Genomic DNA, 24941 nt, shown 5'->3' with positions numbered 1-24941 from the left:
CGGAAGTGGCTGTAATCCCCACCCCCGAGGCGGCTCCCGGCAGCTTGGCTAGTTCAGTATGCGTGTCCTGCGGAAGGCCGGCGCCTGGTCGCTGAACGCTGCGGCGCGAGCGGGTAAGTGTTCGCCCCGGCCGAACCCCGGTTGCCGTGGAAACCGCGAGGGTCCCCTAGCTTAGTTCGGGGCGTCTGGGGCGCTGCCTGCCGGAGACAGTGTCCAAAATAAAATGCCTATGAGGTCGAGGGCAAAGTGCTCGCCTGCCTGCGCCTTGTGTGCGTGCTGCGGCTGGGAGACGGCTTTCCCGGCTTCGGACGAGTTTAAGCGTTAACGAAGCCACTTTGAAAGCTATCAGACAGTTGTGCACGTGTAAATACTAAGGTTTTTAATGGGTCCTATTTAATGTGTGTTTTTCGCAGTCATTCCCTGCCTTTGGAGAGGAAAATATTTCAGCTCCGGTAAAGATCCGGTAGAAAGCAACCAGGTGACTCCGATGCTGCGGCATCTTATGTACAAAATCAAGTCTACTGGCCCCATCACTGTGGCCGAGTACATGAAGGAGGTCTTGACCAACCCTGCCAAGGTATGGGTCGGGGAGCCCGAGGACCATGCCCGCTGTAACAGGTTTGAGAGGTGCGAGCCTGAGCGTTGGAAGGGAGCCTGAGCGTCTTCAGCCCAGACTGGCAGGGTGTCTTCCAGGGGAAGAGCCCCCCGCCGAGTACTGGAGACGGATAAATTAATCTGTCACCTGCTTCGGGGCTGGATCAAGTCAGCGGCAGTGCCAGTATACAGATGACAAATTCCCAAGCTGTTCAGGAGACAATGTAACTGGTTGCATTTATGTGATGAGACAAGCGTGACAGTTCGACCTGGGCTGATGGGAGATGGTGGAGTCATTTCTCTGGGATAAGGGAATGGAGGAAGAGGAAGAGCAGTATCCTATTTAGGAGGGAGGGGAAGGATAGAGTTCAGCCCGATATACAAATTTGCAGTTTAGGGATTCTGAGGTGGAATTAGGAATTTAGTGCCTGGAAAGTTGTCTGTATTGGGATGGCTTCAGCAGGCATTGGAAGCATATTCTGGTTTCTATTTTCGACAATAGAAGGCCTGAGTCTTTGCTGTTCTGCAATTCAGTATTGCAGCTTTCTGGCCTGTATTTCTTTGTCTGCTCCACAAAGCCACTCGTTGAAAGTCTGTAGTCCTTTTATTGTAGAATGTTTCACCATCTGCTGAGTCGAAATGTGAGGTCTGTGGAATTCGGGAGTTGGTATGGCTTGTTGCTGGATGTGGTGGAGCGGCCCACTGTCCAGAGGTTTAGGCAAGGCAGTTATTTTAATTAACTTCTAACTGAACTTTAGCTTTTCTCTGTGAACATAGGCAACGACCAGTAGAATCAGCAATACCTGTGACTTGGGTTAGTATCAGTGGAACGATTGACATTGTCACCGCACGACAGAGTGATCAATCACAGCTATCTCAAAATACCATTGTGCTCGTCCGTGCTTCAGAACTTTGTTCCTTATTCGACCTTCTGTGCGACTTTGGTTTTTAGTAACACAAAGAAGCACATATATTACTGTATCACCAGTTTATTTTTAAATAGTTGATAAGTATTTTTCAGTTGCTTTCCTTTGTAATCCTGTATGTTTTAAGTCCTGTGCATTTGAAAACACTCTCTAAAGGAGTCCACAGGCTTTACTGTACTACCAAAGGGACTCATAACACTAAAAAAACACCCCTGAAGTGCTTACTTATGAAGGGAAGGAGAAAGGCTAGTGGGTAGATGCTGCATGGATCCTCACCTGAAGATATGTTTATTGATTTTGGAAAGAGAGGAAGGAGGAGAGGGAGACATGGATTGGTGCTTCCCATACACGCACCATCTGGGGATCGAACCCGCAACCTAGATATGTGCCCTGACCGGGAATCGAACCCATAACCTTTTGGGTGTATAGGACGACACTTCAACCAACTGAGCCACCAGTCAGGGCAAAAATAATTTTTAAATTTCATTATATTTCTAATGCTGAGGGAAAAGTTGAAGCTGTGAGAGAAAGGAAATCAGGTGATGCGAAAGGTCCTGGCTCATGGGAGCTGGGTGAGGAATTGCGATCCATCCAGAGCACAGGAGGGGTCGGGTTTGGATAAGAACAGAAGGGATGAGCATTTCATATGTGAGTCCCAAGGAAAGAATGGGAGCAGGTAGAGGCCAAGTGGAGTCAGGAAGTTGAGAAGTTGTGTTTAAATCCAGTGTGGGCAGGAGCCCAGGTCATCTGCCATGAGTAAGGTGGTAGAAGAAGGGGCATGAGGACCGTAGGGAATTTTTAAACAATTCCTGAGTGTTTCTTAAAGGTTAGGCATTATGAAAAAACTTGGGATATGAAAGTAAATAAGACTTAGTACTCTCCCCCAACTAACTGTGCCTTCTGGTGAAGAATGGACATATAAATAAGCGTAGAAAAGGGAACAGTGGATTTAGTCTGAGGTTGGAAGGCTGGAGGAGGAGGAGGTCAGAGAAGGTGGCATTTCAGCAGATTTGGTGGATGAGTATAAGATTGCCAGGAAGGTAGTGGAAAAGGAGAGGGGAAGGCATTTCAGTGGCATGGATGTGTGGACAATGACAGCCAATTAAAAAAAAAAAACAAACCCAAACATTGTTGAGCTATGACATTCATATGGAAAATGCATAAATCACAAGTGTACAGCTTGATGAATTTTCACAAAGTGAATATTCCATGGAATTCGCACCCAGGTCAGAAAACACCATGGCCAGCAGGCAGGGCTAATTTGAAACAAAAAGTATGAGAATCTGGGGGAGGAACGCGGTGGGGTAGGCAGGGTCTTACTGTGTTGGGTTTTGGAAGCCGGCAAAGGGAAGGAGGTTGGAAGGCAGAGATGGACACTGCCTGGCTTCTGGCTTTCTAGTCAAGAAGTCATTGGTTTTCCCCAGTTCTGCAAAATGACCGTCACTTTGTAAAATTTAGGCAAAGATACTGTGTTTATCTTGCTTATTTAGAAGAGAGAACTTTTTTACTACAAAATTATTTATTTTGTTGTACCCATTATGTAAGATTCTGGAGGGGTGTTTAAAAAGCTGAATTTGAAAATTAATTTGTTTTCTCCATTTTTCTCTCTTTACTCAGGGATATTATGTGTACCGTGACATGCTAGGAGAAAAAGGAGATTTTATTACTTCGCCTGAAATAAGTCAGATCTTTGGGGAGGTAATACCAGTCTCAACTATAAAAGAAACTAATATCACAAACATTTGAAAGCAGATTAAGGTGTCTTATTCTATAGTAGTATTTTACAGCTTTGTTTTTGTGACTCATCAAAAGTTTTCATTATTTAATAGTTTATATATTGAGGTAATGGAAAGGGAACGGAGGAAAGAAAATGGTAAAATGGACATTTGAAAAGTTTATACTTTTGCTGTAGAAAAGGGAATGTAGAGGTAAGAGACAAAAGGAAGGAGAAGGAAAAGGGATGGAGGTAAAGAGGTAAAAAAAGAGGCGAACCAGATGACAGAGGAGAATGGGGGAAGGAAGTGAGACAAAGGCGATGGTGAGGAAAGGGGTAGACTTGCCCCAGAAGGAATTGCTGCGGCAGAATGAGCTCTAAAGCCCCTCCCCCCCAAACATGATTTAGCCATAGTTACAGCAGAAGTCTCCCTGTAAGAAACTTCAGATTCTTTTCAGGAATTCTAATTTATTTTCATATAATAACCTTTGATCAATGTAGAAATAAGAAATAGTACATAAGAGGAAGTAGAATCCAGGTATTAAAAAGACATTGCTTGTGTCTAAGAACCATGTAATTATTTTCTTGAGAGATTTGGCTTATTTTTAGAGAGAGGGGAAGGGAGGGAGAAAGAGAGGGAGAAAAACATTTATGTGTGAGAGAAACATCAGTTGGTTGCCTCTCACATGACCCCCAACTGGGGATCTGGCCTGCAGCTTAGGCTTGTGACCTGACTGGGAATCACAATGGTGACCTTTCGGTCTGCAGGTCGACACCCAGCCCTCTGAACTATACCAGTCAGGGCGAGCCATGTAATTGTTGAAATCATATGAATGTGAAGAAATGGCCTAGTTAGAGAATTGTATTTTATATGTCTGTTTGCTTTCAAATACTAGTACCTTTCTGTGAGAGATACTCTCTTATCTGTGTCATGGGACCTTTTATAGTGGAGGGTGCCTTGTAACTATTTGCTCTAGTTCTTTAAGCTTCCTAACTGGTATGTGTTGTACCATAGTCCCACTGAAGTTTCCTTTATTCAGTTCATATGGTTGTTTGCAAACAGTTTGCTTTCTGACATAAATTATGCATTTTCATGGAGTTTTATGTTGTGGTATGCTTTTACACTTTATAATACTTCAATGTGTTTTTTTCCCTTGTCACAGCTGCTAGGGATATGGTTTATTAGTGAGTGGATGGCCAGTGGAAAAAGTGCAGCTTTCCAGCTGGTGGAACTGGGCCCAGGTCGGGGGACCCTCACAGAAGATATTCTGAGGGTAGGTAATAAAAGAGTCTTCAAGTCTCATGTATGTCTGAGTTTGCACTTTCGGTCCCACCTCCTTAACCTCGTATTTCTCAGCTAAAATATAATGTCAGAATAATACAGTGTTTGGTTAGTTATTGTCTGTTTACAAGATGGAAATATCGGGGTAGGGGAGAATGTGAAAGCTAAAACTATAAAACATTTAGAAGACATTATAAGAGAACATATTTGTCTTCTGAGTAGGGAAAAAGTTTTTGAATTATACATAAAACAGAAGCCATAAAAGAAAATATATTAATAATTTCCACTACATTAAAATTGAGAACTTTGTGTTCTTTGAGGAAACTAGGAGCTTCTTGTTCTTTGAAGACACCATGAAGAGAGTGGTGAGACAAACCCCGAGCTAGAGCAGTTATTTGCAGTACATGTAACCAGCAAAGAACTAGTAGTCCTTTAAGTCGGTGAGGCGACAGAGAGCTCACTAGAAAAACCAGGCCAAACATGTGAACAAGCCCAGCATGAAACAGAAAACCCAGATGGGCAATAAAAACAAAAAAATGCTCAGACTCGCTGGCATCAGGGAAATGAAGGGTCAGGTCGGAGAGACGCCACCAAACCATCCAAGTTACAAAGTCTGACACCACCAGGTGCCGGTGAGGATGGGGCAGTCTCTTATTCTCATTTGTAATCACAGTCCTAAATGTTACCCTTAGGGAACCAAACTGCGACCTGTTCCTTTCTTATGTAGACTGTGTAATAACTCTAAGAAGGTTATGATTCTCATGGAGTGCTGGAGAGTGGCTTGTGTAAGGAACACATTTCTCTGGAACTAATTATAACTTGTACTGTGACGAGCAAATTACTGAGGCCAGTGGTTAGAAAACGTAAAATCTACTCAATGTGTATTTTGCCAATTTGTCTTCTTTTTGTATTTAGGTGTTTAGCCAGCTTGGATCTGTGCTGAAAAACTGTGAGATTTCAATTCATCTAGTAGAGGTGAGCCAAAAATTAAGTGAGATCCAAGCATTAACTCTGACTGAAGAGAACGTTCCCGTAGAGCGAAGTGCGGGATCCCCGGTATATATGAAAGGTGTTACGAAGTCTGGGATTCCAATTTCCTGGTACCGAGACCTGCTGGATGTACCAAAAGGTAATGATTTTACATTGATTAATGAGAGAATTTTGATCACAGCCCCTCACAGTAGTGATAGGTAATCACAACCTTGTAGAACAATATACAGACTGTCCCAATTTAACAATGGTTCAATTTACAATTTTTCAACTTTACGATGGTACAAAAGTGATATGCATTCGATAAAGCCTGCACTTCAAGTTGTGAATTTTGATCTTTCTGGGGCTGCTGATAGGCAGTACAGTACTGTCTTATGCAGGGCAGCAGCAGTGAAATGCTTTTGCCCCGTTGTGTGCTAATGAAAGTGTGCTGAGCATGTTTAAAGAAGGCTGGGCTGAGCTGTGGTGTTTGGTAGGTTAAGAGTATCAAATGCATTTTTGACTTAACAAGGCTTGTGAGGAGGTAACCCCAACATAAGTTGAGAAGTATCTGAATTAGACTGAGTTAGTGCTGCCAAGTCCCTTACAAGAAGAGCGAACTTCATTCTATAAAAAATCCCTTGTAGCCCTTATGGGTGTGGCTCAGTGGGCTGGTTGTGGTCCCTCAAAGCTACGGGTTGCCAGTTCAGGGCACACGCCTGGCTTGCTGGCCAGGTCCCCAGCTGGGTACGTGTGAGCCGCAACTGATCTGTTTCTTTCCCTCTCTGCCTCCCTCCCTCCCTCCCTTTCTAAAAAATAAAAATATATTTAAAAAACAACAACATTGTATTAGAAAATAAAATTGCCTAACATTAAGGAACAATGAATTTCATGTAGTTTTGCAAAAACAAAACCAAATAAAATCCCTTCGTACTTTTGTGCTTTTTAGTGTTGCCCTACCCCTAACATAGGACTGCTGCCAAAGCAGCCCACTGCCGCATGGGCTGGAGGAGGGAGTGTTAGGTGGGTATAGCTGAATTATCCCATCTTTTGAACATCCTGACTTGCCTAGAGGCAAGCAGTGTAGTACAGGAAAAGGCCTGCGCTCTTCAGGAATCTTACATGATGAACTCCGGCTCAAACCTGAAGGTCTGATTTGGGCAAGACACCTCAGCCGTTCCTGGCCTCGGATGGTTTTAGGAAATGCAAGTCTTCTCTCAGCCAGCAAGTTTGCGTTCTGATTTCTTTCGGCCTAGTAATGAATAAGAAATTAAACTGATAACTGAGATATTTGGCTTTATGATCCTGGGGTGTGGAAAGTGAGAATAATAGTAATTGACCCTCTGTATTTTCTGCAGAGTAGCTTTGCTGGGAAGAGCGCAGTGGTTCTGTGGTAGAGATGATGATGGAAGCATCGCAGGCTCCAATACAAAGAACCAGGCATTTTTTATGTTAATGTTCAAAAGAACCAATTCATTATCTTAAAAATGCTTAAACATTAATTTTTCTTCTACTTCTAAATAGGATACAGCTTCTACCTTGCACATGAATTTTTTGACGTTCTTCCCGTGCATAAGTTTCAGGTATGATGGGGAAAAAGCCATGTTTATAATTGACTAACAAAGGGCCTTGTGTTGTAAGAATGAATATTTTTGCTATTTAATTAACATGTAAATACTATTGGTTGAAGTTAACTGTATTTAGAATGCCTCATGAATATAAATAATTGAAAAGCAATCATGAAATATCAAGTGGAATTCTTAATTCTCGTAGGATAATTATTAAGAATTCTTAATTCTCTTAAGATAAAGATGCATGAGAATATAAGATGGTAAATGGCTTTAGTACAATGAAGATCTCTTTTTAGCAAATATTTTTAAATGCCAAAGATTAAAATTTGTCTGTATTCTTTCCATGAGATTTAAGATTTGGTGGTAATGTATGTGTACTGATAACCTCTAAGGCTGAGAGTATGTATTATTATGTAACAATTTATTAGCAAAAGCTTCTGATTAGTCTTCGTAAGTCTGTTTTCCATTTTGAGGCATGCTGCTTATTTTGTCTTCCCCAGCTCTACCTCTTATCTCAACTACATTAATAGTCTGTATCTAACAGCCTACTCATTGGTTTAGAAGAAGTGAAGTAAAGCCTTGAAATAATTTCAAGTGGTAAAGTGCTCTGCAAGTGTTACTTACCTGTCTTACATATGGTAAGGGGAGAAAACTGGTGGTACTTTTGGCTCAAGAGTTTTGAGAACAAACTTGCAAAAATTGGTTTCTGTGTGTTACTTTGTGTTAGAAAACCCCAGAAGGATGGCGAGAAGTATTAATTGATATTGATCCAGAAGGTTCTGATAAACTGAGGTTTGTTTTGGCGCCTTGTGCCACCCCAGCAGAAGCCTTCATACAAGTAAGAATATGTTTCTTCTTAGTTTATTACCAGCCAAGTCTTATTTTCTGAGTTACTATTTTAGAGCTTCTTTACACAGGGGGGAAGGAGTTGCTCACAACATGTGAGATGTTTTTCATTAATAATGGAAAGTGGGGAGGATCTAGAGTCAGGAGAGTCATTTCTTAGCCGTGTGACTTTATATGTAATAGAGAAGTGAGTACACACTTACTCAGCAAGTCCCTTACCTTCTCTGTTTACCTGTCAAATGTTGACAGTATTGTCTCTTTACAGGAAGGGTTTGATGTCTGTGAGAACAGTGTAGTACAGTGTATGGTGAAGTAACAACAATAAGTGTTTATTGAGTCCTTTGTATGTATTACTCTGTATTTTCTCACCTAATTCTCAAAACAACTCCATTACTTGTGCCTTTCTTTTCTGTTTCCACCCAGATCCAAATTTGATTCTAGGCTGCCAGAATGGTATTTTACTACTCTTGGCTCCAAGGAATAAATCACAAAGAACCCATCTTGGGGTTATGCATAAAGGTTAAAAAAAAATCCTGTCCTTCTCAGGAATATTTAGGCTCTAGACTGTCTGTTTCATTCCTTTCTTTTCCAGTTCAGAAAAGAGATTTCCACTTTTTAGACCATAACTAAGAACTTATAACCCAGAATTTATCAGTTTTAAAGATTTTATTTTTATTTATTTCTAAAGAGAAGGGAAGGAAAAGAGAAAGGGAGGGAGAGCAACATCCATGAGCAAGAGAAACATAGATTGGTTTGCCTCTTGCACGTCCCCAATGGGGAACCGGTCCCACAGTGCAGGCATGCACCCTGACTAGTAATCAAACTGGCGACCTTTAAGTTCGCAGGCTGGCACTCAGGCCGGATCTCAGGCCACTGAGCCACACCAGCCAGGGCCAGAAGTTAGCAGTCTCAAAAGCACAGGACCTTTTAAATATGAATCTATGAATTAAGTTTTCTTTGCAAAACATAAGTTAAAATACCAGCCTAAGCGCTTGTGTACATTTCTGTTTTTTCGTATTCTGGCTACTTAATTTTATCTGAGAAACAAATTCATAAAGCTACCAAGAGCTAAGCCCCAGGTCCTGGGACTTGTGATTCTTTTTAGTTCTTGACTTGAGTAGTATTCATTTATGAGAGAGGGAGGGATGCTTTTTCCTCTCATGTGAACAGGGCGAATGGTAATAGAACTCATCATCTTGAAGAGCAGGCTAAGATGGTAAGAATGTCAGCGTGGTTCACTGGGCTGTGTCATTTATGCCCAAAGGTTTATAGTTAAACCACATTGATTTAATTTATCCTCACCTGAGGATATTTTATTACTGATTTTAGAGAGAGAGGAAGGCAGGAAGAGAAACACTGATGGGAGAGAGCAGCATCAACTAGTTGCCTTCATACACACCCTGACTGGGGATTGAACCTGCAACCTAGGCATGTGCACTGACCTGGGACTGAAACCACAGCGTGCTTAGTCGATGCTCCAGCCAACTAAGCCACCTGGCCAGGGTGAACCACAATAATTTATTTCATAGCACTGGGGCAAAACAAAACAAAAAGAAAACCTAAACACAAAAGAACAAAGAAAAAAAGATAGCTCTGGGGCTGATTTACTGTTTCATTTAAGCCTCACCACAAGCCTAGTACACATGTGATGAGGAAGGGGACCCCAAAAGGCTAAGTAACCTGTCTCTGGTAAGCAGTGGGAAGAGCTGAGGCCAGAAGCTGACTGGGTCTGACCTTGTGCCTGTTACAACTGTGCCATTATAGGCCCAGATGTCACGGCAGGGCAGCACTTCATTTTCAGCGGGGCGTTAGGAGAGGGCAAGAGTCAGTGTACGTTTCACTTAAGAAGCAAAGGAAATTTGCCATTATTCTAGGAGCTAGTGAAATTTCACATATACTAGTCAAGTTGACCAATATTAATATTGCCATTTCACTTTTTAAGCTGAGAGGCACTTACTGAGGACACTTATTAATGCTTGAACGTCTTGGGAAATAAAGGCCTCAGGTACATTGGTATTAGTTCATATGCTGATGTTTCTAGATACAGAGCATATCATTAGGATGCCGTTAGCTCCAACAGAAGGCATCATGATACACTTGTTTAATACGGTCTGTTTTTTTAAATCGGATTTACGTCATTTCGTTCAGCACAGTGTTTGGAGTACCTGTTATGTGGCAGGCGCTGAAGTGGGAATGTACTCGGCCACCTGAAGGGTTGGGAGGTCACCTGCCTTTTTAAAGAAAGGATTAACATTGAAATGCATTTGTAAGCTTAGTGCATGGCATCCGAAAGCCGAGTAGTTTTGTATAATAAAGAGGATGTCATGCGAAAAGTTAGTGTAGAGAACATAATTCGTATTGAGAATAAATTTATTTTTATTGTAACTAAGAAACGTTCATCGTAGGAAAACCGGAAAAACCCTGAGGAAACAGTTCTTTGGAGTGATGTATTTTCTTTCACCTTTTCCTTACTAGCACGATGAAACAAGGGATCACGTGGAGGTGTGTCCTGATGCTGGTGTTATCATTCAGGAACTTTCTCAGCGCATTGTGTTGACTGGAGGGGCCGCACTGATTGCCGATTACGGTCACGACGGGACTAAGACAGACACGTTCAGAGTACGTACACCTCCACACTGTGACTTCTCTGAAGGTGGTGGGTGTGATTTATTCAGCTGTCACTTGTTAGGGTCGAGGCCCACTCAAGATCTTTATTTTTGCTTTCTACAGTGTGCAGCACTGTTGTATTACATTATTTTATAATTAATATTGATGTTAAAACTACTCATAACTCTAGATCTTATCCCTAACTAAGGCTAAATCCACTGTCTAACTTTCCTTCGAACAGGACCTGAATTGTATACATTCTTCCTTAAGTTGCTGAACCTGGGTCTGCATAGATCCCAGTAAGCATCCAAATCGTACAAATGGAAAGATTTTCCTAAAGTTTTGAAATTTTTCTACCCTTTCTTCATTTAAAAAACTTTTTTGGTACTTCTTTGGAGATTTGACCTAGCTGCTATAATCAGACATTTTCTATCAGATTTTCAACATCTTTTTTTCTTCTCCAGATTTATTTTTTTATTCTTCCTAAACACCCATCCTTAAGTTCTTTGAATGTGATCAATTCTGTTGAATATACTTTAATTGAAATACATTTAACTAGATGCCATTAGTCATTTTCTGCATCTGTGGTTCTCAGTTTTTAACTTTATCGTACCTAAGGAAAACCTGGGTATGTGTTTAAGATGCCAATTTCCTAGCCTTACCTTCAGGGATCTGTTTCAGTGGGTCTGGGTAGAGTCCAGGAACACACAGGGTCTGTCCAGAAGGTATCCAGCCATGTGTTATGAAAAATAGAGACATTTCTTGAAGATACAAGAAACATTGTACAATGACGCCTCAATCCCCTTCAAAGTAGGCACCTTGGGACCTCACACAGTTCTCCCAATTGCCATCAGCTGCCCTGTTGTATTTTCCTGAATCTCATCAATGGTCTGAAATCTCTTCCCTTTCAAACGTGATTTTAGTTTTTGGAAAAGCCAGAAGTCACAGGGCACCAAATCTGGGCTATAGAGGGGGCTGAGTCACCTGGGTGATGTTTCCCCAAAAACCTCTCCACGAGATGTGATACAGCGGGCACGTTGTTGTGATGAAGCTGCCAATCACCAGCTGCCCACAGCTGTGGCCTTCTGAATCATCCAAATAGTTTCTGTGGAGGGAATGTTCAAGCTTAACACAAAATTTGGTGCAGACTCATTGTCCTACTCACTCAGTCATTTTGAATGCTACAGCCACACAGGACACATGCTTGCTCAGTGGGCATCTCCTACCCCCACTGACTAGTACAGTGAAGTCGTCATTGTTCACACGTGTGCACTGCAGTCCACTCTCCTTGGCTGCCAGGTTACATCCATGTTGAGCAAACTGTTCTCGCTATGTTAACAGTGGTTGGACTTTTTCCGGACAGACCTTGTATTCTTAGGTGATTCTGATGGGTTGATGGTAAGACTTTATAAAACACCATCTGAGAATTAGTGAGATCTCCTCTATCCACAGGCATTAATGAAAATGTTAAATTAAGTGTTAAGGGCATCAACATCTTTAGGTGCTCCAACACTGTGCTTTATATTGGGCTTTCCACATAGCATCTCATTCGAAGAAATGGGTGCTACTACAGTAAGTTTGTAAACCATTGACTTAGGTCAGCAGTCTCAAACTCATTATCACCGGGGGCCACAGCAGCCTCGTGGTTGCCTTCAAAGGGCCAAATGTATGTTTAGGACTGTATAAATATAACTACTCCTTAACTAGGGGGAAGGAGCTTGGTGCTGCTGCCGGGTAGAAACAAGGTGGAGGGCTGGATTCCACCCTCAGGCCTTGTGTTTGCCACCTGTGACTTAGGCCTTGTTTTCCTTACAGCTGTTACATAAAATGTGCTAAAGTGATGGTATTTCTTTAATCTTGACAATAGCATAAAAGGATAAAAACTCATCATTTTATTTAAAAATTATGTTCAAGGGGTTTTGTGGCCACAAGCTTCATGATGTCTTAATCGCCCCAGGAACGGCAGACCTAACAGCTGATGTGGACTTCAGTTATTTGCGCAGAATGGTACAGGGAAGAGTGGCTTCTCTGGGCCCAATAACGCAACAAATGTTTTTAAAAAATATGGGCATTGATGTCCGGCTAAAGGTAATGATTTATTTCCCTATCATTAAATATTTTAATTTCACGGTATTTCCAGCAAATATTTTAAATGAAGTTTACCTGGCCTTAATACGCTTGTAGTTAATCAGAACCCTGGAGTGCCAGCCTTTTCAGTAGTGTAGGACTTAGTTTCACCAGATGGCCTGCAGGTGGAGCAGCCCTAGATTCATGCATCTCCATGAGACGTAGAATTAAGACTTTCAAAGAGTGTTCATGTTCATTAAGAAAACTTGACTGCAGTTATAGGTATCAACTTTATAACTGTTCAGAGGACGTTTTAACCCTTCGGTATGTTCAGACCTTCTGGGAATATTGGTTAAACATACAAATTCACAGGGTTGTGTCACAGAAACATGTTTTTATTAAGTGCCTGTGATTTCGAGGCAGTTCATTAGAAACCACGTTTTAAGCGCTGCTTTATTGAATAGCTGATAGTCACTAGTATTGCTGCATGCAACTAGAAATCTTTTCTGCTGTTATTTTTACTAAGAATTTTTTTTCTTTTCAGGTTCTTTTAGATAAGTCAGCTGAGCCCTCATTGAGGCAGCAGTTACTTCAGGGGTATGATATGTTAATGAATCCCAAGAAGATGGGAGAAAGATTTAACTTTTTTGCCTTGCTGCCTCATCAGAGACTTTGTGGTAGGAACCCACAGATAACTGAGCATCAGTCAAAACCTTCTCCATCACCTGTAGCTGGATTTAGTGAACTTGCTTGGCGGTGATATTTCAAGTTGGGCCTTTTTGTCCCCAAGTCTGTCTAAGAAACCAAAATAAAGGGAATGAATTTCATATATCACAGGTAAAATAAGTATTTTATCTCTTTATAGTCAATAAAAGTAGCCCATTTTATATATAGTACAACTGAACATTGATCTTTTAAAGTTGTTTAACTGTGGGAATAAATGTGTGTTCTTAGGTATGAAATGAGTTATGAAACTGAATTTCCTTTATTAAGTAAAGCTAGTTGCTGTATTTGTATTTTAAAAAGTAAACATAAACACTAATTGGTTCAATAAAAACTGGAAACAGTCTAAATGGTCATTTACAGGAACTGATTAAATAGAACTGTCCATGTATTATTTTAAAAAACGATGTAGTGTGTTCTGCATGGAAAGATCTCTAAGACTTTTTTAAGTGAAAAGAGTAGGTGCAAAATGTTTTAGAGTAATTATTCCATTTTTGTTGGAAAAAAGCTACAGTTGAAGAAATGCTTGTAAGTAACTCCACAGAAATATTTTAGTGAAGACTGGTGGTTTTCTGTTTGGTGATATTTACTTGTATATAAGAAGGAAAGGATACCCAATAATCGTTATTAAATTTCCCAATCAGAGTGATGAGTTTTAGGGGTAGGAAGACACTTAATTTTTTATTTGTTTTCCTTCAAGGTATTTGATTTTTTTTACACCATGTGCTTCTGTGAATTCAGAATTTAAAATGTTTAATAATCACAGTAAAACCAGTAAACCTGACATGTACTTAAAATATGAGTTAAGTGTAGAGTACCTAGGATGAATAATTTGCTAAATTGAACTGCTTCTCCCTTATTTTCAGATAAATGCCAAATTTTAGTTCTATTAAGTTCTCATGTTTTCGTTCACAGAACTTCTATATTAATACCAGACACAGGGACTTTGTGAAGAATTGTTATATAAGCAACACAAATTTACATGTGAGAGTAAAAGAAAAGAATATTATCTTTGTGTCCTGAACTTCTGGCGTAACTATATGGGAAGTTCATTGGCAGAGTGATGAACTGTTGCTTTTTATTGCTTCTTTGGCCTAACTGGGAACAGGACTAGCATTCTGTACCTCACTCTGAAGTAAAGGAAGATGGAGGCCTTATTTTCCAGATGCTGTCCAGCCTTGGGCCATCCCTAGGCATCCTTTTCTGTTTCCGTATTTTTTCCAAAGTCTTGGGACAATTGATGTAAGATGAAAATGCCCAGGGTTTGCTCCTTTCAATTATTTATATAGTTTTTATAACTGGGGGGGAAGAGTCAGGCAATGCCTTATATCTTAAAACCTAGGAAGTTCACTTTGATATTAGGTGTTTAACTTATTTAAGTTCTCTGGCAGTTGCAGAAGTGGATTATTTGATGGAAGCTCCTGAAAACTTATAATTATTCCAGACTTTAATTCCAAGAAATAAGACCTCCAGATAATTGCCTCAAGTTGCATATAAAATAATAATAATGAGTAGTTTTTTATTTTAGGCAGTTAAAAAAATCAGTGTTCTTAAATAGAGCATTAGTTCCATTTACAAATACTATTTCCAAAATAGTTCTCTTACCAAGGCCTGGGAATATAATACAACCAAATAAAATTTTCTTTGGCTACCCTGACTAGAGACATAGGTAGGCTCAGGTTTTCACGTGGAGAAGCATGGTGATATGGAAATACATTTTATTATTAAGCTTCTTTGAGGATATTTACAAAAAGTGGGATGTAACAAAAAATATAAAAATGTACTCAACAGTGTCATTATAGACTACTTTGTACATTATCAAATGTTTCTCACAATTATTTCTTATATAAACACGGCTTCAAGACAAAAAAAAAGGTTATACAGGTTATACAGTATCTGGAGTAATTACTTAACTCCAAATTATCTAACAGTGCCTTTACAAATTTAGAAAACTTCTTAGGCATTTAACAACAAAAACAGAAAGAGTGCAATTAACTTCATGGCTTGTAGAGTTTGATTATAACTCGTGTAAGTATAGCAAACAAACACCATTCCAGTTAATTTTTACCTTATGCAGTAAAACCACAACAGAATGCCTAGTGACTCAGAATTACTCAATTTTAGCACGTTGATACAAACAGACTTAGCAGAAATTTGGGGACATCTTCTATCCTAGGGAAAACATTTCTAAAAGGTTTTGCAGAAGTAACTAGACTTTTAAAACTCATGTATGAGAATGAAATACTGGGAGACGTGGAATGTCTCCTGGAGACAGAGGGACTCCAGAGCCACACTGTTTGGGTTCAAATACTGTGTGACCTTCAGCAGCTAGTTAATCTCCCTGTGCCTCAGTTTACTTATCTGTGAGATGGGGTTCATCATGCCACACAGCCCATGGCAGTTGTGAGGGTAAGTTAACAACTGAAGAGGTGAGCACATAGGAACACATAGGAGTCTGTGTTCATATGACGAATCTTTTTCTTTTCTGCGCCTAATCAATGGGCAATAATAGTTAACAAATTTATAGTTTTTAGTTTATTGGCTACGTTCATGTATAACTAATCTGCAAAACAATGAGAAAGGTAGAGGCAGGTATTACGATCTTCATTTTACAGACTGAGGAACTCGAGGCTCAGACAGACTGTCACCTGGCCAGGCCTACATAGCTAGCAAAAGGAGCCAAGACTTACAAGGCCTACACCCAGATCTTCTGATTCCAAATCTTTTGCTCTTTTTGGGAGGGAAAAAGGTTTACAATGATTACCAAGGAATGAGGAAACAAAAAGCAGTTAGATTTTGTAAGTCCCAGATATTAAACTTTTTGGGGGGGAGGAAACTATTTAAAAACTATGAAAAAGTCTAACCTCTTAAGTCACATATTATATCTGAGTAGAAAAAACCTTCTTTAGCTGGCTACTGGAGCTGAAATGTTGAAGAGTATTTAGTCTTTCATTTGCTCTCCTGAGACTATAGCCCTACCCTTATAAGTGTTTCATGCTCAACTCAAAGTGCTTAAAATAACTGATTTAAAAACATTCCATGGGGGTGGGGGGGCGCAGTTCACAGCAGAGGGGGATAAAGGGGAGAAAAAAATTGGGACAACTGTAATAGCATAACCAATAAAATATACTTATATAAAAAAAAAAAAAACATTCCAGCTATCTGTAAAGCCTTCCATTAAGCTGAGGGATGAAAAAAAAGGACAGTTTGCTATTCTTTCCTATAGTTTTAACTGACCCTGCACTGGCCTTATTAATTTCCTCCCTCAAATTACTGAACCCTGTGTAAAGATGAACTGTATAATTATAGTTTAGGTCGATACCCATTCGATGCTGGAGCCTACCTGTGGCAACACAACGGTGTCAGCGGGAACTAAGTTGAGCTATGAGAAGGTAACAGGGTCTGGCAGAAGTAACGCCAGTGAGTGTGGGTGGAGGGCATGTGGATGTCTTGCACGAGACCGACAGCAATTTGAACATTTCACCTAAAATGTCTTGTGGTGTGCTTGAGTGTGATATTATGTCACACAATTACATGCTTATATTTTGTAATAAAAGATTTTTATGTAATAAAAAGGGGCATTATTTGAGCCAGACTCTGTATTGTACATAGTATTCAACACTCAGACCAGTAGTTCCTGGTTTGTAATGTCAGTTGTCCCAAATTATCTTGGAGGCTATTTTGTAACATACAGAAGGTGACAACTTAGTATGTTGGAGAGAGGATATTCAGAGTTTCAACTCTAAAAAGGTCAGGGATCACTGTTTTGGAGTCTTGACTGACCTGGAAAAAAAAAACAAAAACAAAAGCCCCAAAAAGGTAAAAAAGTCCAGCACCACTTTTGTAGGTGTCTGGTAAAAAACCCCTCAATCACTATATGCTCAATCAAACAAATGTTTCAAATCCTTACAGAAAATTGCATGCCAGCAGCCTCTGATATCACTCAAATGCAAACCTGTTTAGTAACCAACCTTGTAACTTTCATATGATTTGGTCAAGCCATGCAATAACTGGATTCTAGCTTGCCTTTTTGTACTTTTTTGAAAATAATATAAGAACAGGAAAGGGAAGATAAAAATGCCACTACTGTACTAAAGTGAAGGATTAGGAAAAAATACAAAAACCAGTTATTTCTTATGCTATAAAATTTATGAAAAGCTTCATCTTGGTTCCATTATGTGTTTTTATTACTCACTTTCCACTCTTGTACCTACTTATTATGAACTACAGTATTGGTGTCACCCATTCCTTATCATATTTCCTCATGTCTTTGCATCCTTGCAAATGACAACCTCCAACAGTTGTGCAGCAAAGTATCAGCCCATAAAATGAAATACGTCCTTACTGAAGTTCTTAGGTCATTGATAATTAGGGATCCTCTTCCATATCATCTGGATTGGGAGCCATGATGAAGTGCTTTGGGTATTCCAGGTTGTGTGTGTATGCATGTATTTCCCAGCGGGCATCATCACTTTCGTGTGTAATGTAACGTTCTCCAATGCGAGTTTCAAATTCTCTAAGGTCAAGCCAGGTCTGGTAGTCCTAGAAAGCAGGTGAAGTGGTTATGAACCGTAAAAGAAACAATCCTGTCACACACCCCCCTTTTTTTTGCTTAGCACTCTAGTCATATAATTGACAAACCCCTACTAACAGGTGCCTGCTGTAAGTTCCATTTGTAATATTTTAAAGTAGCAATGTTAAATACATTTTCAAATTGAGTCTATGAAGAAATTACCGAGTTTCTAAAATTTAAAAAATACTATCTCAGGGTTCTGAGGTGGCTAATAACAATCACTTAAACATTTTGTTCTATATTTCGAGAGGCCTACAACTTACTCCCTATAATAGGGGAAAGTGCTTAGTTTGAATCTATTATTGGAGTAATTTAATAATCCCTGAGAATAACTATGATTGTATTTTCTTGAAGTTAACTCTACCCCTCACTCCCTTTAAAATAGTTCTAAAGCTTCTCTCTTTACACTGAAGTTTGGGGGTAACTTTTTACCAGTCTATGCAACAGCTTTTGGAGGAATTAAGCCAAACGTTTGAAGTGGCATTTCCGACCCTTTCAATGCAAATGTAAACCTTTCAGTGGATATTTTAAAAGTAAAATGTATTTGGCAAAATAACATGTTATGTTCACCTTACAAAAAGGTGAGATGAATACATAAAGCCCTATAAAAGGTGAATTCGTTGCTTTTAGTTCCTGTGAGTTTAACTGCCTGTATCAGTTCTGCACTTCAATGGTATATTGCAAAACTTCCAGAGATTCAGGCACAGTACAAACTAATCACTAAAGATCACTTACGTCCTAAGAAGTGTAGAATCTGTTGATCTTAGGGTGGTTTCATCAGGCAAAAGAAATCAGTGATCTGTTCAAATGAGGACTGCCCAAGAGAGAGACAGATTTTTTTTTACCTGTAGCCAGGGATGACTAAGAGATTTGTCCACACTGTAGCGTTTTCTCATCTTCACTTGAAGGAGGTTGTTTATCAAATCAATTGCTAAGGAAAAGACAAATTAGATACATGAATTTGGGTAAATGAAGCACCTCGAACCTGTGACTCTGCCTGGAAGGCACTTCAATCCATGGAAATAAAGGGTTATGGATTTTTTTTCTCAAGGACTTGGCCTTTAAGCTAATAATTGGTGATCCATGTTTACTGAATTTACAGTGTATTTGTTTTATTAAGGAGTAATATAGGATACAGATTAAAAGTATAGACTCTGATAGGAAGAATTAACATTAAAATGTCCATACTACTCAAAGTAATCTATAGATTCAACACAATTGATATCAAAATACCAATGGTGTATTTCACAGAACTAGGACAAATATTCCAAAAATTTATATGGAAACAGAGAAGACCCCAAACAGTTCTCACCAACAAGGAGAAAGAACAAAGTTGGAGGTACCATACTATCTGATCCAAACTGTACTACAAGGTCCTAGTAATTGAAACAGCATGGTACTGGCATAAAAACAGACATACAGATCAAAGGAATAAAATAGGGAGCCCAGAAATAAGCCCATGCCTTTATGGTTAAATATTATTCAACAAAGGAGGAAAGAACATACAATGGGGTAAAGACAGTCTATTGAATAAATGGTGTTGAGAAAACTGGACAGATAAGATGCGAAAAAATGAAACTATTAGACCACCTTCTTATACCATAAATAAGAATAAACTAAAAATGGATTTAACACTGAAATGTAAGACATGAAACCATAAAAACTTTAGAAGACATAGCAGTAAAATCTCAAGACAATTCTCACAGCAACAATTTTTGCAATATATCTCCCTGGGCAAGGGAAACAAAAGGATAAACAAACATGAGACTACTTCAAACTAAAAAGATTTTGCACAGCATAGGAAACCATCAACAAAATGAAAAGACAACGCAGAGTCACCAATAACACAAGGTCTGTCTGGAAAAAGTCCAACCACTGTTAATAATATAATGAGAACAGTTTGCTCAACATGGATGTAACCTGGCAGCCAAAGAGAGTGGGCTGCAATGCACATGTGTGAACAATGACGATGTCACCATACTAGTCAGTGAGGGTAGGAGAACTATCATTCCAACTGGTGAATCTGAATCTCTGGGACAGAGCCAAAGGACTTTATCATCTCACCAAGCCTTTCTGATATGAGAGGTCTATGGACCACATGGCTGCAGGAGCTCTAAGATGCTTTTGGTAATATCCCCAAAGCCTCACATGCACTTTTTCCATCAGCTCTGCTCATTACCAAATGAGCCTGCTAGGTCTTTACATGTTGCTCCTTAAACTTTTCCCATTTTCATGAACAATCTTTCTGCTTCGGTTATATTTTTGGAAAAACAAAAAAGACCCCCTTGTTCCAAGGGTTGGCTAAATCCAGGTGGGGGTATTCCCCAGCAGTAGTTCTACTAAATTCTATGGGACTGCTAGATATGTTTGAAATGGATACTCTTCCTATCCATATCAGTAAACTAAAGAGGGCCAACCAAGTCATTGTTCCTGGACACAGAACCAGGGATAGAAAACTCAGAAGCCTTCACCAGGCAGGAAAAATAAATGCATAAAGCTTTCCAGTAGGGGTCCACAGGACAGCTGAAAACAAACTGGTGAGTGTCTATTAACTATGAAGCTCATTCCAGATATAAAGAACCTGAGCTAAAGGTCTCCTTTCAAGGAGCTTACAGTCTAGTTATGAAGATACGAAAAGTGACTGAAAAGATATAATACAGTATTTAAGGAAAAAATATGCCCAACTAGTAGCCAAAGTAGATCTTACACAGGTTAAAGGATGGGTTCAGGGAAGGACCTGGTAGATGAGCCACAGTTGAGGGGTCCCTAAAGTTCCACAAGTACAATAGTGGGGAGGAAGGAGTATAGGCAGGGGAAGGCCTCAGCAAAATGCAGAAAACGATTCAGAAGAGAGGACACAGCCGGGCAGGAGTAGTGGGAGATGGGCTAGAAGTAAGCCTGGGCCGGCTCACAGACACAGCTGCAGTGTGGTCAGGGGGAGGCTGGCAAGATGAAAGTAGTGTTTCCTGAAGATGCATTTGCCACTGGTGACTGGGAAGGACAGTTTAGAGATTTTAGTGTTTTCAAAATGAGCCAGTTGGGGCCTGGATTAGTGCCCTGCCTGGCAACCTAGAAAAGTGCTCAAAACCTGGTAACTAATTGAATTTGGAAGATGAATAGGAGATAGAAAAAAGAGAAGTCAAAAAAGGCTGACGGAGGATTACGAAGATTTGTAGACTAAGGCACAGAGGTAATTTTTTTTTTTTTTTTTTTTTACCTTCACCAGAAATTTCTTTCCATGGATTTGGTGGGTACATAAATGCAGCATTTTGGATTTGGTCATTTATATCTTCATCTTCATTAAAGGGAAACGTGCCACTGAGGCTCACATAGACAATGACTCCCACTGACCACATATCTAGAGAACGGTTGTAACCTTTGCTTCTGAGAACTTCAGGGGCTAAGTACGCTGGCGTTCCCACCACAGACCTCCTGAATGACTTTTCACCAATGATGCGTGCAAAACCAAAGTCACACAGCTTCACCTGGAATTCAAAGGATGGTGTTAGTTTTATATTATTAAATATGCATATCTACCTACCTACCTACAGACACCTGTCTCTAAATATGAGTGTGTGTCATTTTAACACACTTGCCAACTGTACTGATAATGAATGTGAAATAACTGTAGACAGGGAAATTATAAAGTACATTTATAACCTGTGATTCATTACTAACAGTGCATCTTTCAAAAAACCACTTTTGGATTCTAGCTTCCAGAATGCCAAAAGCAGGCTGGTATTGTAAGTGTTCCAAGTTTTTTATGAAATGGAGAGTGCTGATCTTTTATCATTTGGAGTTTAAGGAGATTACTTTTCCATCATCTGAGAGCAAGAATTATGTTTCATTTTTGAATCCTCAGTGGACTCACAGTGCCTGGGCACATAAAAGTACTTAATAAATGTTTGTTGAATGAAAAGTTATGATATTTAAAAGCCTACCCTTTATTTTGCTTAATCCTAGAATCTCTCTTCCCAAGGATACCATAAAGTCAAGTAAATGAAATTAAAATGTACTTAAGAGACTGCTTGAAAGAATAACAGTGTTTCTGTGCCTGTGGAACAAATTATTGCTAATCAGATGTTTATAGATTTTTAAAAAGTTGTATCTGAAGGTAGTCATGTCACTAACATGTCCATTTGGGAACGGAGTTCCGGAAGTGAGATAAGCTTGGCAAAGTTCAGAACACGTATCTTGCTGCCTTCTAGTAGGAGGTTCAGATTTTGGTGATGAATGATGCATTCATTCTGAATAAGCAAATACCAAGCCCTTTCCAGAGGAAATGCCCTGATCCACAAAATGTCTTCAGAAAAGCATTAATATAAAATGAGAGAAGGGATTTGGCCTGTATGAGCGAGTGGTACAAAGAGGGATGGGACAACAAAGATGAAGGTGTATTCAAGTGATACTACTTTGGGGATATGGACCTTCAAACATGTTTTTAGGATATTTTTTCTGTGTCATTGAATTTGACTACTTCTCTATTTGAGCCTTTGAAGAACAAGACTACTGACCATGAAGAAATATGAACTATCTCTTTTATTTTTTTTGTTAAAAGCCATAATTGAGCTAACATCTTGATAAAGTAAAGATGACTTGGCAGTTTGGCAACTGAAAAAGAAGTGTGGCCATGGCTAGCACTTGAGCAAAAACCATACCATTTACTTGATGGTGTTATTTTCCCTTTGTTCTTAGTGGAACAATGGGGATCACGGAAGCAGAGACCATGAGGCTGGAGTCTTAGCCTTAGCTCTAGGGGTTTGCATCCTTTGCCCATACTATTGTGAATTTCAAATGAGATGAGACATGGAAGCATGTTATTTAAAACATTGCACCAACTATTAGGGAATCCTTTTTGCCCTCACAGTGATAAGGAATCACTTCTAATCACATAAGCATTATAAAAGTATGATTTTGTCTTCAAAAAAGTGGATTTACTTTTAAAAATATCTTTTCTTTGAAAGACAATTTGAGTTGAATTTACACAGTGACAGAGCCATCTGCTGTTTTTACTCCAGCCATTTCTCTAGTTGTACACGTTTTAAACGTACATAACAGTCTGGCAACAGATATTCCAGCTATTTGGAGGATTCATCAATGACACAATCGTGAAAAACATACGTACTACTAACATATATCCTCAGGAAAACTCAAACTTTGGGTTATGATCCATTTTTAGGCTATGAAATAATCTGGATCAAGATCAACATTTTTTAGTGAAATGAAATTTAACTGAGTAAAATCAATGCATCATGCATGAGGCATACACACAGTACTGTCATAGACGTGTGAGTGCTGGTAGTGATGGCAAATGTCACTCTTATGTTGGTTTTGGTGAAACTGTTTGAAATATAACATTCTAAAGAGCAAGAAGAGTTAGCTTACTGCCCATAGATGTCAAAATCTATTATCTCCAAATTCAAAGTTACCCTCCAGTTTGCTTTATTTCATGGGGAATTTGTCCTGAGCAAGGAGCACCTACCAAGGTTTACCCCCCCCCCCCAACTTCATTCCCAACCCACAGAGAGAGAGGTGAATTTCGAACAGCATGTGCAGGAGGTATTCCTTGAGATCTGGTTAAGTCTAAAGAGTCTTAATGAAAATAAACAACATAATTAGTAAAATCTGAAATCACACTATTCAGGTGTTAATCCTCACTGGCAGTTGCAGGCCAAAAACCATTTCTGGAAAATGGTTACTATATATTTGAACCTATAGCACTGCCTTTCCTTACACAGGTTTTTCGTAATGTAGTCAGCTACTTAAAATGATACTTACGTTTTTTAGAGAATATCTCACCTGAGGAAATGGCTCTGCTGATGCGAGTAGCACATTTTCTGGCTTTAAATCACAGTGCACAATATTCTTAAAGTGTAGATTCCTCAAAGCAACAAGTATCTGTTACAGAAGGAAACATTTTTTTCAATGTCCAGAAAAGTCATAGCTAAACCCTAATCTGACCCATTAAATGGTACAGTAATTTGAAAAGTCCACTACAGGTCATCCACTAAAAGTGTTATTCTGTTCTTCAAGGTTAACAATTCCCACATTATGAATATGTAAAATACACATAATGCTATTTAATTCTCATATGTAGTTTTTAATCACAATATATTAAAAAAATAAAAAATAAAGTACATCATAGGGAAGACAGTCAATAATATTCTAACAACTATGTATCACATGGGTACTAAACTTACCAGGGTAATCAGTCACTTTGTAAGTATATAAATGTCTAATCACTACACTGTACACATGAAACTAATATAACACTGTATGCCAACTGTAATTTAAAAATTATGGAGAAAACAATGTTAACATACAAGACAACTTCTAAAATAGGATAAAGTCAAAATTAAAATAAAAAACTAAGCAGTTATCTTTCATTGTCAGAAAAAATTACTTACTGGTTTTAAAAAAAGAGTGAAAATACCTGTGTCACCATGAATTTAGTAATTCGTTCTGGAAGTCGACTTTTCTCACTGGACAGAATCATTTCCAACATATCTCCATGCAGCTTTTCCATTACTACGAAGACTCGTTCTGGGGTTTCAAACATACATTCCAGGTTTACAATCCCAGGATGGTGCAAATTCTGAGGAGTTGCAGGATTGTGTGGAATACATGGCACAGAAAGAAAACCAGCTTAGAAAAATAATAGAAGCAAAGAAAATAAACAGCATCATAGATTATGATATTCCCAAGTTACAGAGTTAAGCACTGAGAGGAAAGAATATGTCCTCAATGTGATCCTATAATTGCCCTTGCCCGTTATTGCTACTTTCCCTTTTCATCTTTTTCATCTTCTGACACTAACTTTATGCTGTCCATGAATAGGCACCAATTGCCGGATGTGAGTCAAGTACACAGAGCTCTTTGGGGCAGGTATTTGTGAAGGTTTTTGTTGAAGACATGGTTTTGTTTATAAGGTACTTATATACCTAAGGCTTGATTCTCCTTAATGTCGATTTGGTCTTCCCTCTTTTAGGCTCATCATCTCTTTATCTCCACCATCTTGTTTCTGAAGTACTACTATGTTACCAGGGTTGGACAATACAACGATGAATGT

At 39.2% G+C, this 24941-nt stretch overlaps 2 protein-coding genes across 7 annotated transcripts in view; one reads left to right on the top strand and one right to left on the bottom strand.

Moving 5' to 3' along the window:
- The first annotated feature begins 23 nt into the window (after positions 1-23).
- NDUFAF7 (NADH:ubiquinone oxidoreductase complex assembly factor 7) lies at positions 24-13407 on the top strand. Of its 2 annotated transcripts, XM_024552663.3 has the most exons (10): positions 24-113; positions 414-577; positions 3138-3218; positions 4398-4508; positions 5432-5645; positions 7010-7068; positions 7784-7894; positions 10378-10521; positions 12424-12597; positions 13121-13407. In XM_024552663.3, the coding sequence occupies exons 1-10, from the start codon at positions 59-61 to the stop codon at positions 13334-13336; spliced, it is 1329 nt and encodes a 442-aa protein (XP_024408431.2). In that variant the 5' UTR covers positions 24-58; the 3' UTR covers positions 13337-13407. The 2 variants fall into 2 exon arrangements, with proteins under 2 accessions (XP_024408431.2, XP_024408432.2); XM_024552664.3 differs by lacking the exon at positions 24-113 and having other exon boundaries at positions 548-627.
- PRKD3 (protein kinase D3) overlaps positions 10545-24941 on the bottom strand; it is a 69473-nt gene continuing 55076 nt past the window's right edge. For 4 of the 5 annotated variants that reach the window (XM_053923696.2, XM_053923697.1, XM_071221569.1 and 1 more), the window contains 5 exons: positions 24306-24467; positions 23672-23770; positions 21090-21357; positions 18718-18803; positions 14821-17841 (listed from right to left, as the gene is read on the bottom strand). In XM_053923696.2, the coding sequence (XP_053779671.1) occupies positions 17668-17841; positions 18718-18803; positions 21090-21357; positions 23672-23770; positions 24306-24467 (789 nt within the window). In that variant the 3' untranslated portion in view covers positions 14821-17667. Of the gene's footprint in view, positions 11615-14820; positions 17842-18717; positions 18804-21089; positions 21358-23671; positions 23771-24305; positions 24468-24941 lie in introns of those variants that run through there. The other variant, XM_071221568.1, reaches the window with a different exon arrangement.

This window comes from Desmodus rotundus, chromosome 5 (assembly GCF_022682495.2).
Source record: "Desmodus rotundus isolate HL8 chromosome 5, HLdesRot8A.1, whole genome shotgun sequence".
Classification (NCBI taxonomy): domain Eukaryota; kingdom Metazoa; phylum Chordata; class Mammalia; order Chiroptera; family Phyllostomidae; genus Desmodus; species Desmodus rotundus.
This window is presented reverse-complemented; position numbering and strand designations above follow the sequence as displayed.

Coding starts and splice junctions, on each gene's coding strand:
- NDUFAF7 (XM_024552663.3), top strand. CDS start 59: ATGCGTGTCCTGCGGAAGGCCGGCGCCTGGTCGCTGAACGCTGCGGCG. Junction 114..413: donor GAACGCTGCGGCGCGAGCGG/GTAAGTGTTCGC, acceptor TGTTTTTCGCAG/TCATTCCCTGCCTTTGGAGA. Junction 3,219..4,397: donor TAAGTCAGATCTTTGGGGAG/GTAATACCAGTC, acceptor CCCTTGTCACAG/CTGCTAGGGATATGGTTTAT.